The following is a 17,924-nucleotide window of genomic DNA, read 5'->3' on the forward strand; positions in this document are numbered from 1 at the left end:
TGGCCTCTGCTTTCATCAATTAAGAAAATAATAATATTTTGGCTTTTAGAATAGAAAGGAATTTCAGAGATTATCCAGTCAAAGCCTTTATTTGAACAGTTGTTTTGCTAAAATGCAGTGTATGTGGGGCCACCCTGTGGCATAACTGGCTAATCCAACCTCTATGGCACCGGCATCCCATAGGGTGCCAATTTGAGTTCCAGCTACTCCACTTCCTTTTTTTTTTTTAAGATTTATTTATTTTTATTGCGAAGTCGGATATATATAGAGGAGGAGAGACAGAGAGAAAGATCTTCCTTCTGATGATTCACTCCCCAAGTGACCGCAACAGCCGGTACGCGCCAATCCGAAGCCAGGAGCCAGGAGCTCTTCCAGGTCTCCCACGCGGCTGCAGGGTCCCAAGGCTTTGGGCCACTCTTGACTGCTTTCCCAGGCCACAGCAGGGAGCTGGATGGGAAGTGGGGCCATCAGGATTAGAACCGGCGACCATGTGGGATCCCGACACATTGAAGGCAAGGATTTTAGCTACTAGGCCACCACACTGGGCCCAGCTACTCCACTTCTGATCCAACTCCCTGTTTATGACTTTCAGAATTGCATACTTTCCTTCCATAATGTTTGATAATATGTTCTTGTTAATACTTCAGCCAATAGAGGACATTAATCCGAATTTCAGACTTGAAGATGTGCATGTGGCTTGTTAACCTGTGTTCTGTGAACTTAATTTGATTATAGAGAAGTGTTTCCTCCATAAAATTAATTACCCAGAATATTATACTACCACCTGTCAGGTTCAGATAGAGTTGGGATCCTGGAGTCAGATTATTGAAAAAACCCACAAGGATATCAGTAGTGCCAACTACACAGTGTTGTATTGAGGAACAAATTAAGGTGTATTCGAGAAACTTTGCTTAGTGCGTAGCACAGTGCAAGCATGTGATGGCCATGTAAGCTCCAGCCACTGACTCACTCATGTCTTGCTTTTGTATTTCTACCTGTGCTGAATCCCAGGTGCTCACACTGCCCTGATACACTGCCTGACCTTCTACTCTCAATGTCAGCACACTAGTTTCTTTTTCTCCCATAAACTTGAGATTGAGTGCCAGTCATCTATAAAATGTAGATGAAGTTTTACTGTCATCCAGTGCCTATTTGGGATGAATGAAGGTGCGTGCGCCATGTGCTGCTATCATCTTTGGGGAGGTGAATGTTTAGGGCTGTGTCTGATAAGCAGCTCTGTCATTTATCATCTGGTTTCCTAGGCTAGAACGGTAGAGATGTCACTGTGTGGGTCAGCTGCAAGAGTGAGCACATCTCTCCTGTGGCTTTATAGCTTCGTGGGGTCAGTGAGAACAGGACTCATTCAGTGAGGGAATCCACAGACGGTGACAGGAATTCCATCAGTTGCTCATAAATTATGAAAGAAATTCTAGGAACTGCTTTTGGGGTTTTAAAGCACTGGGCCAGAAGGTTAATTACTTGCCTACAGTTCCAACCAACTTTCTGCGTTAATAGATACCGGCTGTGTTGGCCCTTCTGTTCAGGCTTCCTTGCACAATGCAGTTTGAATGTAGTAATAAATCACTGTCTTCAGAAATATTTAATTTTTTTAGCTAATCCTTGTGATAAGCTTAAAAATAAAGGATTGGCTTGTTATAATGTGATGATACTTAGGTTTTTAGCCACTGTTTTTTTTTTCTCTAAGGAGTTCATTCTTTTGAAAAAGCTTGTTCATCTTCATAGACAGTAGCTACATGTATAAATAATTTTAAGTAATTAGTAAGTTACTGTTAATAGACCAAAATAAAAAAAATATATCAATTGTACATTTAAGCATTTTTCACATTTTTATAGGAATTAAGTGATGTCCATAGGTTGAGAGAGCATTTATTCAGTTATCTATTTTATTCTAAATGGCTCATTACTAATAGTAGGCCAAATCATATATTCTGTCACCTGCACATATTCTAAGAGGAAATAGCATCACTGAGTGCAGGAACCGTAAAGAAATGAGTTATGGGGCCCAGGATGATAGCGTAGCGGTTAAAGTCCTCTCCTTGATCCCACATGGCCATAGGTTCCATTCCCTGCAGCCCCACTTCCCATCCAGCTCCCTGCTTGTGGCCTGGGAAAGCAGTTGAGGACGGCCCAAAACCTTGGGACTCTGTACCTGCATGAGAGACCTGGAAGAGGCTCCTGGCTTGGATTGGCTCAGCTGCAGCAGTGGCCACTTGGGGAGTGAACCATCAGACAGAAGATCTTCCTCTCTGTCTCCCCTCCTCTCTGTATATCTGCCTTTCTAATAAAAAAAATAAATAAACAAATCTGAAAAAAAAATAGAAATGAGTTGCTCTTGAGCATCATGTTTAGCATGGTTAATTACTTTTTTTTTTTAAATACATGTGGAAATCCCTGATATTCTATTGCGGAAATCACCTTGCTGATGTCAAGATTTGTTATAGGTTACAGTAAGAGAGACAGAAAGAATCAGGGCTAACAAATTTATCCAGAAACATACTCTTGTAAACAGTCACCTAGTGAATGTATAATATAATCATGGAAACTCTAAATGATCACTTGAAATAGGACACTATTTTGGAAACTAATATTTTTATTATTCAGTTTTCTGTTACATTGGGATTTTCAAAGATGGAAGTGGCCAAGTCAGCAATTTTCATCAACTGTTTCAATAGCTTTGTCTGTTGAGTTTGATGCTTTTGATAATGTATCTCTGTTGAATTTGAAACCATTAACATTTTTCTGTAGTTCAGGAGAGCTAAAGGAGATTTAATTTCCTTTAGTAAGTATTTTCTTCTTCTTTGCCACCATCTTTACCCCCAAGATCAATTTTCCATGTTTTTTTCTGAAGTTCTGCATTGTGCTTTAGGACTGGGGAAGGTTTTATAAAGTATTTTTCCAGATTTCTTACTGCTCAGAGGTGTATATTCTTGGCTTATCCTTTGCTGGCTTGAAGTACCGGAAACTCTTAGATTCCAGCAGCTAAGTTTTAACTGCTTGATCACTGCACAGACACTGTTCACTAAGTGCAAAAATACCAGATTAAATGAAATTTCTGGTAGAAACTCCTAAACACAAAACTGCTGGATGAAAGTACTAGTAATTTGCTCACCAAAATACAAACTACAAAACAAGATTAGTAATTAAGGGCACTTGTCTCCTTTTATAGTTGTGTGGAACATTCAAGGAAGAGTTTTTGTTTCTTGGTCAGTTTTTGTTTCTTTGCCCATGTCTGTGTGGTCCAGGTCTTTATCCCTGAAATAATCCCCTTTGATTCTGCCAGTGCTCCCAAGGAGAATGCCATGAAGGTATCTTGCTGCTTTCAGACAAATCAGATGTATTGGGACTCATTTATACACCTGATTAGCCAAAATGAGAGCATCTTATACTTTGTCTTCCTAGGTAACTGTAGGGGATCTTACTCTTTCTCTTCCTAGCTTTGTGTAGTTTTAAATTATTCATTAGTTCCTATCAGTTTTTATGTGTTTTGCATCTCATATATTTTTTGTTAGTAAAATTAAATTTTTATGTAGCCCTCAAGCAGTCTAGGTCTTTGTTGTTTCAAATTGGAAAGTTGGTGAGCACACAGCTCTATACTTTCTCGCTTCTTACCAGTGAACTTCACCTAGTTTGATCTGACAACTTGGCTGAAGTGAGGGAAGGAAGGATACTACAACCTTAGAATGTTGCAAGATAAAGTCTTCATTCTTTAAGGAAAAGGATGAGTTTTTAAAAAAATTTTTTTTCAAGAAAAGAATATATGTGTTTGATATGGCAGGAATATTTTGAGAAGGAAACATCCCCTTATTTGATTTTCATATTTGATTGCTCACTTACTTAAACTTGTACACTCTGTGAACTTTTAAAACTACAGTATTTGTAAATGCTCAGGGCATGAATGTCAAGTTCAGGATTTCATTGTTTTGGTTTTAAAGGTGGTGTCCTTGGGTTTAACCTCTTTAGACCCAGTGAGATTCTTCGGGATTTGATTAATGGGGACATACTAAGAGTAACAGGGTGGGGTTCAGGGAGGTCAGTGGGTTTTTGTGGCTCTCTTGGCTGCAGGGGGGAAAACGTATTTCAATTCTTAGGAAGGTGCCAAGAATGAACTTGAGCTACTCCCATTTGTCAGTGTAGCATTTCACTCCTCTCAGCGGAGTACTTCTAATTTATGAGTGTCTCCATTAGGTAAATGTTGGGATGGTGAAATTGGAAAAGGGTTTGGGTGGGACTTTTGTAATTACAGTTTTTCTTTCAATTTTGATTTGAAATAATCTGGTTAGCTGTTTTATAACAATTCCCTTATTTCAGAAAAACAAAAATAGGCCAGTCCCCTGGTAGCTGAGGAAAACAAATGTAACATTCTCCCTTCCAAATACTAACCAGGCCTGACCCTGCTTAGTTTTCAAGATCAGACGAGCTTGAGCGCGCTCAGGGTGGTGTGGCCATAGACAAATGTGACATTCTTATGAACAATTCCCATATAGTACATTTTAATGTTCATATAGCACCTTCTAACCTTTCTCATGAAATAAATACACACTTTTATTTTTTGAAAATGGTACTATCTAGAATTGTTTTCTGTTAGGAAACTCAAAGTAAAAAGTAAAATTTTGATATTAAATTCTGTAGACCTGTTTTTCTTTTACTTTATTTCATCTTAAGTGATATTTTCTCTTTGTTTGCATCTGTTGTAACAATTATGAAAATTCTCTGAACTCTATAGGTTTTATGAGATAAACTGAGTTACAAAAGAAAAGTTAAAATTATAGTGTTTTTCATAAATGATGTTTCTACTGTAATCAAATCTCTTGAATTTTGAATAAATGCATTACTAAGTTTTCTACTTATTTATATAAATTCTTGAGCGCATGCTGCAATTATGATTTGCAATTGTGATAAAATATGTACTCATCATCTTAATCATTTTGTGTGTTCTTTAGTCCTCAAGACTGATTATAGTCACTATAAGTAAATCTGTTATTTCAGTGGATTTAATACTGTGCATAAAAATTAATCTGAGCTTTCTGATGACTGGTCAGTTTCAATTGTTCAATTCATATTCTCGGGTTTTTTTTAATGATTTATTTTACTTGAATTTCAGTTACAGAGAGAGAAGGAGAGACAGAGATTCCCTGCTTGTTTTTCACTACCTAAATATCCCCAACAACCAGAGGCTGACTGGTCCAAAGAAAAGAGCCAAGAATTTCTTCTGGTTCTTTCATGTGTGTGCGGGTGTGTGAGGCCTTGGGCCATCCTCTGCTACTTTCCCAGGATATGAAGTGTAGCATCTCAGACTCAAACTGACACCCATTTGAGATTCTGGTGCCACAGATGGAAGATAAGCTTTCTATCACCACTGTGCTGCCCTCAATTTGGTTCTCATTTAAGAATGTAGAGATAGAAATAGCCTGTAAGATTTTTATTAGTTCTTTTCAGGAAATCATGATCCTTTAGGAAAGAAAAAGAAATGTGTCCAAATGTTGAACACTAAGGTAGTTTGGTAGCAATTGATGGGTATTCTACGAAATTATGACCCTGAAATTCTTGTATCAGTGGGAAGCATGCTGAACTATATTCCCTTCACACATTTTGTGGAGTTGCTCTTTTATTGTTGATATGTTAATTCTTTGGTGTGTTCTAATGTTCTTAATTACAGTTACATAATACTAAGATCTGGAAGCTAAAATTCTGAAGTAAAATGTTCAATTAGAATCTGATTATTTTGTCCCAATTTTAAAAATAATTTTTTATTTTGAATTTTGAATTGTGAGGTACAATTTTGTGTAGGCTGAGATTGCCCCCCAAACTCCCACCCCCATCAGATTTTTCCCATTTTGTTACAATAGTATAGTCCTTCATAAGGAATCATAATTCTATCAGTCTCTTATTTAAGTGTGCTCCGACATTGTTGGTACAGACAGTGTCAGACAGTCCAGCATCCCTTTGTCCAGCAGTTTCATTGGGATTCCATCTTTCGTCTGGATGCAGGGATAAATGTTCCATTATACCCCCACGTCTGTATATAGTAGATCCCAGTACTCCATCACTATACATTACCATAAGTGAGAAGCCATGAAACAAGGTCAACAACAGCCACACCAACAACAATAACAATATCAACAACAAATTACAGTACCATGAGAAAAAAAAAGTGCACCATTGAGTAACCAACACATGAGTGACAAAAAGGAAACACAGAGGTCTCTTGGGAAAAATGATGTCATCGTATAATTCATGAGCCCATGATGAATTCAACTAGAGAAAAGAGATTATTTGGAATGAACCAAACTGAAACAAAAAATATCAAAACACATGGGATACAGCCAAAAAAGCAAATGAACAATCAAAAAACAGTATGGATTGGACTATTGGAGTTACATTTTCCATATTGGTTTCCTTATATAAGAAAGAATATGTGGTATCTGTTCTTTTGTGATTGTAGACATTAGCAAGTCGGGCACTTCATCCCAGGCATGAGTTCCTATTTGTGGTGCCATTATCATTTTTGAGTGTTTTTTTTTTTTGAGGGGCTTGGGGTCTGTCCCAATTTAATAATGTGAAATCAAAGGAGCGTCCTCCTCTTCCAGAAGAGCTGGAAGGTGCAGAAATGCCAGGGACATCACTGCAGCTGTTTTCAGCAGATGTTCCAAGTGGGCATCAAGAGACAAGTACAAGAAGCTTGACACTGGGTTGCTCTTAAGACCCAGGGAAGGAATGGTTCATTTCATAAAGTGATGGTCGTAGATAGGAAAAGGACAAGAAAAGGCTTGGTGAAAAGTGGTCACTGGAGGAGCTCACTGTTGACATACCAAGAGAATTCACTGTAGTAAAGAGCAACTCAATGAGGTCTACAATCACGTTGGACAAGGGAAAGCAGAAGAGTACACACCACTAATCAGAAGGACTAGTTCTGAAGGGAGGAGAGACGCCGTTTACACTTACTAAAAGCAAGCATTTTATTGCGTTGCTTTTTGGATGCAAAATATCTTTGCTGTTTTCTATAATGGAATGTTTTCTAAAATATTTGGTTGTATCACAAATTATGAATCTTATCACTTAATTTAAGTACCAGTGGTTCTGTTGAACCAATTTTATAGAATTAGTTTGAAACTCCTTGAGTTGCTGTAAATGGAATCTATTTTGCAAAACAAGTGAGCATGGGGTAGGCATTTACCCTAGTGGTTAAGACACCTGTGTCATGTTGGAATACTTGGGTTTCATACTTGTCTCCAGTTCTTGCCCCAGCTTCCTGCCCATACAGATCCTACAGCCGTAGCCCGACTAGATGGGTTTCATCCCATCATCTGAGAGACCTGAACTGAGTTCTTTGCTGTTCCTTGTGGCCTGACCCAGATCTAGTCATTGTGAGCCTTGGGGAAGATCAACTGGGTGGGAGTGGGAAAGCGCTTTCTATAACTGTCACTCTGCCTCTCCAATAAATAAATAAATCCAAAGAAAGCTGTCAATCAACTGCATAAATAAAAACTCCATACAATGAATAGTAGTGACAGAACAAGTTGACGAGTGTAATATATTTCTAACAAATCCTTAAATTTAAGAGGTCTAGCCTGGGTTCAGATATCAAACGGAATTTCCAGCAAAACTCCTGCTGACAAGTATGGTGTACTCCTGAGTACTCTGTTAGGAATCCTCTGCCCGCCCTGCAGGCGAATGCTACTGTGGGTGCTCGCTGCTACCTGTGTCACAATGTGTGAGGAGTGATTGCACAGGACCTGCTGTTTTGTACAATTTCCTTACACAGAGGCTTCTTGTTTCCAGGTGAGCGTCCGTATCAGTGCCCTTACTGTGAGAAAGGATTCAGTAAAAATGATGGACTGAAGATGCATATTCGTACCCACACCAGGGTAAGGTTATCTTGATCATGAAAACATTGCTAATCTTTAAAGAAATCATTTTGTATTGCATGAGACAATGGAAATGATGTCGCTAAACTTCTATGTTTATATTTGTTTGAGAATAACTTTAAAAAGACAATGGTAAGTAAAGCCAAACACCCAAAGCGTTCCCATTCTTTCAGTTGTGAACCAATTATAAGCCAATTTGAATTTTTTAAAATTGTGAATCATTTTGAATTGTGAACCAAACTTGTAACATCTCATTACAAGTGACAAACCATCCAACAAATGGATTTCACTATTTCAATGGTAGAAAATGTAAGGATATTATCTTTTTGATTGTTTATCAGTAACAGGAATATTTCTTGAATAGAGCCAAGCCTGTCAGCATTTGGCCACTAAATAATGCTTTTGAACCAGTCTGTTTGCAAAGTAGATGTGTAAATAACTTAGATCTTGAGTAGAGCATGGCCAGTACTCTCCAGGCATGCCTAGTGCCGTTTCGTCTTTTCTCTGGGGACGGCCTGTGTCCTCTGCTGCCAGCGCCCCTCACCACACCATTGTTGCCATGCTGCAGGTGACCTTCCCACAGGGAAGCTTCTGTCTAGAAGGCTTTTAAGATTGATGAGCAGTGTACCCTCCGCCCACCTACATCTTAACTCTTCAATTTAGGAAACAACTGACATTCTATATACACTTTACACCGGAGAAATGTACATGCTTTTCATTTCAGTTTAGCATTTTTGAAGACCTTATAGTCTGTCTTTATTTTTTTTCCAAATTTAAGAGACATGCCTAATTCCTTTCAAAGAGATTCTGAATTTGTCCTCTCTTGGCTTTATGGTTCTGTAGTGAATAAAAGCTACCATTCAGGTCTTGTTAAGAAAATGATTTTCTGCTCTTTGTGAGGGAGAGAGGAAGCCTTTTCACTAGAAAACCAGCTGAGCAACAGGTTTCTTATTCTTACAACATCATATTCAGGTTCTACAAATGTTAGGAATTGGAATCTTTGCTAATTTAAACATACCTAATCAGTTATAAAATACACTATTTATAGTATATAATTTAAATGTCTAAAAGTATTTCACAAATAGTGTTATTCAAGAGGTCTTTATTAGATTAGTTTAGGAGGTGATCATTTTATGTGAACAATTGCCACAAAGTTGTCCGTAATGTTGTTTAAAAGGTTGCACCAAATCTTCACTGATTCTTTGCTTTGTTATGCTCTGTATTTTGAATGATTTTCATTTGTAACATTTTCATTGACTTTTAAAACTGGATTCCCATGTATATACTGAAACTGCCTATTTGTTCAAGTCTACTGTTTTCACTAGATTTTTCATTATACTTCTCTTAATTTCTTCTTTTGACTTTTCTACCCTCAAAACCATCTTTGGTTGTAATTTTATTGACTTTTGTCTCTTGATAATGGCTGTATGGCTCAAGGAGCTTTGCTTTTAATTTACCACATAATTTTATAGGATGCTTATTATTAAATATAAAGAAGCATATAGAATGAGGTCAATACTATTTATGCCTAGAAATAACTTTACCTCTTCTGCAGTGAGGCTGTTAATGTGAGAGTCGTCAGTGTGGTCAGTAGCGCAAGTAACACCTAGCGGTGGGCCTGCAGCCTTCCCAGCATTCCTGCTGATATCCCACTGGTGGGCTACACCTACTGCTCGCTTGATGAGGGACTTGGAGTTGCAATGTCTTTGCCACGTCTGACTGTAGAAAATTTAACTTTGAGATTAAATCTTAAATTTTGATTGTTCAGCTACCATAGTCACTTTAGTGGTGCATCAACACAGGTGTCTATGCCTTCAATATTGCACAGTTCAGATATTTAATATTTCCAGCACCACAGAAAGTTCCTTATGACAGCACAGGTCGAGTGGACATGGTTTCCTGGCCCTCCCTGCTTAAGAACTGAGCACCAGTGACAGGTTTGGGGCGTAAGACATGTTTCTGGTCATCTGTAACAGCTCAGATCTCTGTAGTGGATCCGGAGGAATCTTTGCAAAGGGCAGATTTCTGCCCCTTTCCTAGTGTCATTGCAGGCAATTCTGTCCCACCCCAAACTGAGGAACTTTGACCAACACCAGATTGCCAAGTTTTTCCTGGTTACCCCTTAGAGTTGGTGGCTTGGTCTTCCTGGTTTAGCAATAGAAGTTGAAGAAGGCTTGTATTGTGAGCCAAGAAGGCTCTTTCCCTGTGGTTGTTCTCTTCCCAGAAGTGACTGATCGCTGCCTATACTTATGTAGGAAGGAGACAGATTGGCTGCTCTTCCCTCTGGTCAATCCTGTGCCAGCTTAAGAGAACTCGGGGATATTCTGCTCTGCCCCTAATCATAAGAGCTATTTTTTATCTCAATTGTCTAGGGTTTGGGAATGTTGCTTCTTTTTTTTTTTTTTAAGATTTATGTGTTTTTATTGGAAAGTCAGATATACAAAGAGGAGAATCTTCTGATCTTCCATACACTGATTCACTCCCCAAGTGGCCGCAATGGCCAGAGCAAAGCCAATCTGTAGCCAGAAACCAGGAGCTTCTTGCAGGTCTCCCATGTGGGTGCAGGGTCCCAAAGCTTTGTGCTGTTCTTGACTGCTTTCCCAGGCCATAAGCAGAGATCTGGAAGGGAAATGAGGTGGCTGGGATCAGAACCGGCACCCATATGGGATTCTGGTGTATGCAAGACGAGGACTTTGGCCACTAGGCTACTGCATCAGACCCAGGAGTGTTGCTTCTTACTTTCAATGTCTCTAGTTTAATACTGTGTCCTGTTGATTCTTTCAATTATTCAAGGACTCTGGGGATTCAGATTGTCCCAAGCTATTTTGGTATGAATTTTACAGAAAGATTTGATTTCCCAGAATGCAGAGCTTTATGGTCCTGTCAGCCTCAGGCACTTAGCTGGGGCACTCCTAGGTCATTGGAATCTTGAGCCCTTCCTCGTTTCCAAAGACGTTTTTGTTCATTTGAAATTGAGAGAAAGAAGAGACAGAGAGATCTGCTAGTTCATTTGCCAGATGACTGCAGTAGCTGGGAAGGAGTCAATCCAAAACCAGGAGTAAGGAGCTTCTTTCTGGTCTCCCACATGGATCCAGGGGCCTAAAATCTTAGGCCTTCTGCTGCTGCATTCCCCAGGCCATTAGCAGAAAGCTGGGTCAGAAGTGGAACAGCCAGGATAGGAACCATTGCCCATCTGGCATGCCAGCACGGCAGGTGATAGCTTACGCCACTACACTGCAAATTGGCCTCTATTTCTCATTTCTATAAATGTCCACTTCACCCTCCCTCTTCCCAGACTTTTTTCCTTGCTTGGGGGATAGAGGAGAGAGTTCTATGGAGGGAGTGTGTCCTCTTGAGATAAAATTTTAGTTGCATTTTGGTGCCTCAAACGAATGCTTTTTCAAACAGCTGCAAGTGGACAGGCAAGATCTCTGAAAGTTACTAGACTTGGGGATGTTCTAGGCATGTTTTCCCTAGATTCTTCTCAGAGTTCTCTGCAGCGATGGAGCCAATGGATGTGTATGTAGATGTGTGAGATTTATTAGGGGAATTGGTTCAATTGATTATAAAGGCTGAGAAATCCCACAGTCTGTCTGCCAGCTGGAGGTCTCACAGTGCCGATAGCATGGCTCAGTCGGAAACCAAGGAATTGGGCACTGGGATGTAAGAGCTAGAGACCAAAGGTCAAGTGTCTAATGTGCAGTGCAAGGACAGGGGACAAGGACTATGTCTGGCCCTAAGACAGAGAACAATTTTGCCTTTTCTCTCCTTTTGTGCTTCCTGGGCCTAGCCTATATGCTTCATGAAATAAGGATTCTTACTTCTTTTCATTTGCATAAGAGAAATTCAGACCGCTTGAAACTTTTTTTTAAGGAATGACAATGCTATTTCACTCCTTTCTTTTTCTGTTTGTAAAAGAAATCATCTTGATGATTGCCAATGCACTTGGCACGATGCCCTCCATTCTAATCCTCTCTGTAACCGTGCTCAGGAGCTGGTCAGCTCTAAAATCACCAGCAAAGAAAATTGTAAGTTCCTTCATTAGCAACACTTTGTTGACGTGCCAAATGATGTTCCTAAAATAAAATCTCATGGCTGAGGCATTCTAGAATACGATGATTGGTTCTCTTGATTTTCATGGGCTTTGAGAATGAGAGGTGAAAATTTAAAAATAAATTGAATTTCATCCTCTTGGCAAGTTTATGGGATAGGTTAATTATCCCATAGGAGAACAGAAAAAAACCTCTTGTGGAATTAATTTCTGTTCCACTATATTTGAGTTACAAGAGAAGGGTTACATTGATGTGAGGAATTTAACTAGCCTCAGGCATCAAATGTGATTTTTCTGCAGATTTTTGTAATGGTACTTCTATTCTTATTCATTATGTCTCTTGCTAACACTGGTGTTTTGGAGTGCGGAAGCTACTATTACTACTCACCTAAAATGAGCATGAGTTGGATTAATCTATAAAAAAGCAGTCTCCAAAGCAGTGCAATCAATTTTTTTCCCCTTTCCATGTGAATCATGACATTTTATGACAATACAGAACATCTGATTTCCCTTTCTGTGTTTATGAGCTGGTCGTCATGACTTGCCCAACCCAGAGAATACAGCAGAAATGATAGTCCGCAAAGACTGATACTAGGTTATGACAAGTCTTGCAGCATTTGCTCACCTATCCTGGGACCAGACAACATGTGTTGACCCCAAGGAGCAGGAGTAGGTTGGATGGGCACTGCATACAAACAGCCAACGTGAAGTGCCAGACATTTGAGGAAGGCAGTTTGCATTTCTGACCCATGTGTGACTTCAGATCACTATTGCTGAAGCCGCTTTCCTGCAACTACAAGACTCCAAGCAAGGACTTTTGCAAGTCTCAGTTTTTCCACAGAACTTTGAGAGATTAACTATTTCAGGTGTTCAAATAAATAAAATCTAACAAGCAACACATATGAAACAATAAACAAAATAATATATTAAATTTTCGGAATGATTTATTATGCAATAATAGATAACAAGAACATTGCACAATGCTGAGTACACTTTAATTTTTTTATTTTTTTTGTCTGAGAGAGAAACAGGTCAATCTGCTGATTCACTCCTCAGATGCTCGTGGTGGCCAGGACTGAGTTAGGAAAGAGCGCAGATTCTCCGTATGTGAGAGACAGAAATCCAATGACTTGAGCCATAAACCTTGCTTTCCCAGCTCCGCCGTGTCAGGAAGCTAGAGTAAGCAGTTGGATCTGGAAGTCAAAGCCAGGCACTCTAATGGGGGCCATGGAAGTTTTTAAGCACTAGACTCAATATCTACTGTCATGAGTAAGTACAATTTTAATTGTAAAATAGGATTCTGTATAATTAAAAATGATTGACATCTCTGGATAATATTGAGGTGAATACTCTCCAACCATTCCAAAATAGAAGTTAGCTGTTGGAAGACCTTATCCCCACTTACCAAAGGAAGCTAGATTTTATTAGAAGAATATACTTAGTAAGATTCACTTGTTTTAAATCCTAAGAATTATCAAGGTATATTTAGCAGTTTCATTGGGAGTCCTCCTTTTATTCAGGAATACAGCTGTATACTGCAATGTATCTTCTCCTTCAGTATGCTGCTCTCCATTACAGAGTTCATCTATGAGTACATTAAGATTATCTGCCATTACCTACGCCTACAATGCCATGATACACTAAATAGCAGAATGTTGGGTTTGTAACTGTTGTTGAAGGACTATACTATTTGAGTAGTATAAGAGAAAATAGTTTGGGGGAGGGAAGTGGAGGGGACAATCCCTGTGCCTATGGAACCTTATTATGAAAAATAATAATAAATAATAAAATGCTAATAATTATTTTTAAAAGGGTATACTGTTCTGAAAGAAAAGAGAAGCTCAGAAATGTATAAACTGCAAGGCTTTAATTATATTTTTATGGTATGTACAGATTCAAAACCTGATGGTATATATAAACTAAAATTGAACTGTGAATGGGGGGTCACAGAAAGTGGTTAAGAAATCGCATTTATTTTTAACATGTTGACTGCTCAGTACTATGTCAATTAATTCCATAACGATGTTAATTGTTGCAGATGGTATGTTAGTGCTTTTATTTGACCAGGATGATACTCTGCTGTCTCTGCCCTCAGACCAGAAGAGGGTCTACCCAATAAGTAGTTGGACTTGACTGGACTGTAAGATGTTGAACTCTGTGCTTGGGATATACTTGCAAAGAGGGAATTTCAACTGAACTTGAAGTATGGTTATGCAACAAGGTGGAGGAACCCACCATGGGGGACGGTGGGGGGAGAATCCCAGAGTCTATGTAATTACAACACAATGTAATTAATGAATAAATTTAATTAAAAAAATTCAAACTAAAAAAAAAAGAAGGTTATACTTGGTAATAGAGAAAAATAATGCATCTTCACAATTTTTTTTTCTGTGTGATCCAAAAACCAATTTTGAAAACCCTCTGTTATTGTTAATATTCATTAATAATCATTGTATATCACATGGTCAGAAAAAAAAACCTGATGGTGAATACACTCACATAACACTAATTTTGTACAGGTAAATTGAAATAAGTGTTCATTTTTTAAAGATTTAAAAAAAATTTTTTTTTACTGCAAAGTCAGATATACAGATAGGAGGAGAGACAAAGATCTTCCATCCATTGATTCACTCCCCCAAGCAACAGTAATGGCCGGAGCCAAGCTGTTCCGAAGTGGGAGCCCGGAACCAGAAGTCTCCTCTGGGTCTCCCACATGGGTGAAGGGTCCCAAGACCTTGGGCCATCCTCCTCGACTGCTTTCCCTACAAGCAGGAAGCTATATGGAAAGCAGGGCCTCTGGGATTAGAACCAGCACCTATATGGGATCCTGGCGTGTGCAAGGTGAGAACTTTAGTCACTAGGCTACCATGCCAAGCCTAAGAATGTTCTTTTTTTTTTTTTAAGTACACATTATTATTACTGTGACTTTGGGATGGCTAACAGAAATAGATTCACACTATAACATTTTCTCTTAGATACTACGTAGGTTGTTAGTAGCAGTGCAAGAATCTAAAACAGGCTACAGAGCAGTATGAAATCCACACAGTACATGTTTGGGGCTGTCAGTTGTGTCTTTCTTGCAGTTGGGCCAGCAGGGTTCTAGCAAAGTCAGTCCTAAGTGGTCCTACCTCAACAAGAATTTGGGGACATTTTGTATTTAGGACTTTGTGCTGTAACACTTCCTGGATGAAGTTGTTTAAAATGCACAAACGTGTGCTTTGGAACGTAGCAGGCTTATTAGTACAGTTTGTCTATAATTTTCTGCTTAGATCATGATTTCCATGTGGACAGGAATTGTATTCTTCACCTCTTCAGCAAATCTGTGTGTCTGGCACCAAAGTGAGATTTGTTGGATGAATAAAGTGAAGTGATAACAGAAGGAATCCCTTCTAAGTGTATCAAATTAACTGATCAGATCTGTAACTAAGATATCTTACATACCCACTTACTCTCTTTCAAGAGATGTATGTTGAATGCTTATTATACATTTAATCTATGATGCCCTCTCCCTGAGGACTTGATGAGAAGAGTCTGTGCATTCAGCAAATCTGAGTGTGAGGCTGTGATGTCACATATCCTGCCTCGCTGAAGCCAGTCAGGAATGAGGAACACTGAGCACATTACATTAAGTAAAAAATAGTGTCAGAGGAAATTCCCACGTCCCACTTGGAGCCTCACCTGAGATGGTAGGAACTGAGCTGGCTCTTCCTGGCTCAGGACAGTCCCACTTGGAGCCTCACCTGACATGGTAGGAACTGAGCTGGCTCTTCCTGGCTCAGGACAGTCCCACTTGGAGCCTCACCTGACATGGTAGGAACTGAGCTGGCTCTTCCTGGCTCAGGACAGTCCCACTTGGAGCCTCACCTGACATGGTAGGAACTGAGCTGGCTCTTCCTGGCTCAGGACAGTCCCACTTGGAGCCTCACCTGACATGGTAGGAACTGAGCTGGCTCTTCCTGGCTCAGGACAGTCCCACTTGGAGCCTCACCTGACATGGTAGGCTCCGAGCTGGCTCTTCCTGGCTCAGGATGGTGCCTCCTTGGAGCACTGACAGTCTTCCTCTGTCACAGCTTCCGCTTTGTATTTCTCCTCTTATGGGTGATGGCTGAATTTCTGTCTGTCTCAGCCAATCTTGTCATCTGGCCATGAAGACTTTGCTGTTCGGGGTGTGCCTGCCAAAGGTCTGCGGTCCTCTGATGAAGCCCTTTTCATTCTCTGTCCACCCTGATAACACCCAACAGGAACACCTCACATAGGCAGTACCTCACAGGCCACAGCATGGACCATGGATTATTCTCCCAAATCCAAATGAAGTGTCTTGCTTATTCCCCTTTTAGAATAGCATGTCGGGGTGGAAATGACTGATAATGATGTTATTTAGAGGTAATATTAAATCTTGTTTCATTTATTTGAAAGGGTATAAATCACTTGCAAACCAAAATATTCTATGATTAAAGATAAATAACTATAAAACTAGTCCCTATCCCTGTTTCAAGACTTAAAAGATTTTGACCATGAAGGGCTGACCCTTGTGAACTCTTGGATAATTCATTTATCCTGCAAATGTTTATGAAGTCTACTGAATTCCAGGACTGTGATGAGCATGAGGGATAAATGATTAAATAATACAGGGCATGATTCCTGTGAGTTTCAATAAATTTCATTTGAATGGATTGCTGTGTATAGATAGTTTGTGGTAGGAAATGGGGCTTCTGGAGTTGACAGAGAATGGCTTGTATAGAACTTTGGATCCTAGATAGAAGTGTTTGGACTCAGGGGTGTTGAGATGCTCTTGAAGGCCCGTGACTCCCAAGTTTGGGCTTTTTCAGATCCTCCCAGTTAATTTTGTCTCAAGCTGAGTACTGGCCAGAACTGACTTTCTTGTGGAATCTGGGGCAGTGCTCGGAGCTGGTTGGTCTTTCAGAGTCTCCTCAACCTGCTGCTGATTTTCAGTTACCCTTTTCAGTTGGTTTGGAGCATGATAAGGATGTTTCAACAGAGGATGCTCAAAGAGAGGGAAAAAAAACCCACCTTACTCTTGCAGAAACGTAGGAGCCTTTGTATGTTCTATGTTTGGTGATTTTTTTCTCCTTCTGCTGAAGAGTAAGAGATAAAAACAACTTTGCCTGAAACCAGAAAGCTCTCCATCCCTCTCCAACCTGCAGATCCCCTGGCAGGAGAGTCCTGGTTTCACTGAGCAAGCTTCCCTGCTGCAGTGGGGCACTGCAGGGCAAAGGGATATGTCCCGGATGTACACATCACTGTCAGGAGCTGACAGCCCAGCTGCAATTGGCACTGCATTTTAAGAAGCTGCTGAAGCTCTGGAACTCACTGTCTTTTAGTATATGCGTCATGTAAAATTTGCCAAAAAAAAAAACTATTTGAAAGCACTATTTACAGAATATTGAACTAGCCAATGTATATTTCTATTACTCTGAACAATAGGAATCAACATCAAATCCCTGTGGTGTAACTTGGAAATACTTAAGAGGACACATGGTCTTTCTTGATTATCTCATGTATTGTCTCAAAAATTAGAAGCAAAAGAATTTATCTTAGGGAACTCTGTGGCAGTTTCCATTTAACTCTGCTCAATAATAACTTCAAAGAGCTGCTGCATATATAAAGAACTCCTGATTAAAGAAACTTTCTTGGATTAATGTGGTATGTTTCTAATTGTAACTCTTTAAGATTTAGAAGAGCATGCATTTAGTCTCAGTTGGCCAACTAAATTCTGTTGAGTCAGCTTCTATGTTGTGTGTTGTGCATTGAAGGGACAGTTATGACAAAGGTGAAGCCCTTTCAGGATCAAGAGAGGGGACACAGTCAAATGGAGCATGACAGACAGCAGAATAGAAGGATCCCACTGGTGCTTTAAGGATGCCTGAGAGTAGTTGGAAGGTGCAAGCAAAATTTTGCCGACAGATTAGTAAAACTATAGTTCAATTACTAAGGCTTTAGTTATTGCCATTACCTATGTGAGGGCA

At 39.6% G+C, this 17,924-nt stretch overlaps 1 protein-coding gene across 3 annotated transcripts in view; it reads left to right on the forward strand.

Annotated features, from left to right (window-relative positions):
• PRDM5 (PR/SET domain 5) overlaps positions 1-17,924 on the forward strand; it is a 183,457-nt gene that overhangs the window by 139,304 nt on the left and 26,229 nt on the right. For all 3 annotated transcript variants that reach the window (XM_058666903.1, XM_058666905.1, XM_058666904.1), the window contains one exon: positions 7,801-7,886. In XM_058666903.1, the coding sequence (XP_058522886.1) occupies positions 7,801-7,886 (86 nt within the window). The remainder of the gene's footprint in view (positions 1-7,800; positions 7,887-17,924) is intronic.

Source organism: Ochotona princeps, chromosome 7, assembly GCF_030435755.1.
Source record: "Ochotona princeps isolate mOchPri1 chromosome 7, mOchPri1.hap1, whole genome shotgun sequence".
In the NCBI taxonomy this organism is placed as follows: domain Eukaryota; kingdom Metazoa; phylum Chordata; class Mammalia; order Lagomorpha; family Ochotonidae; genus Ochotona; species Ochotona princeps.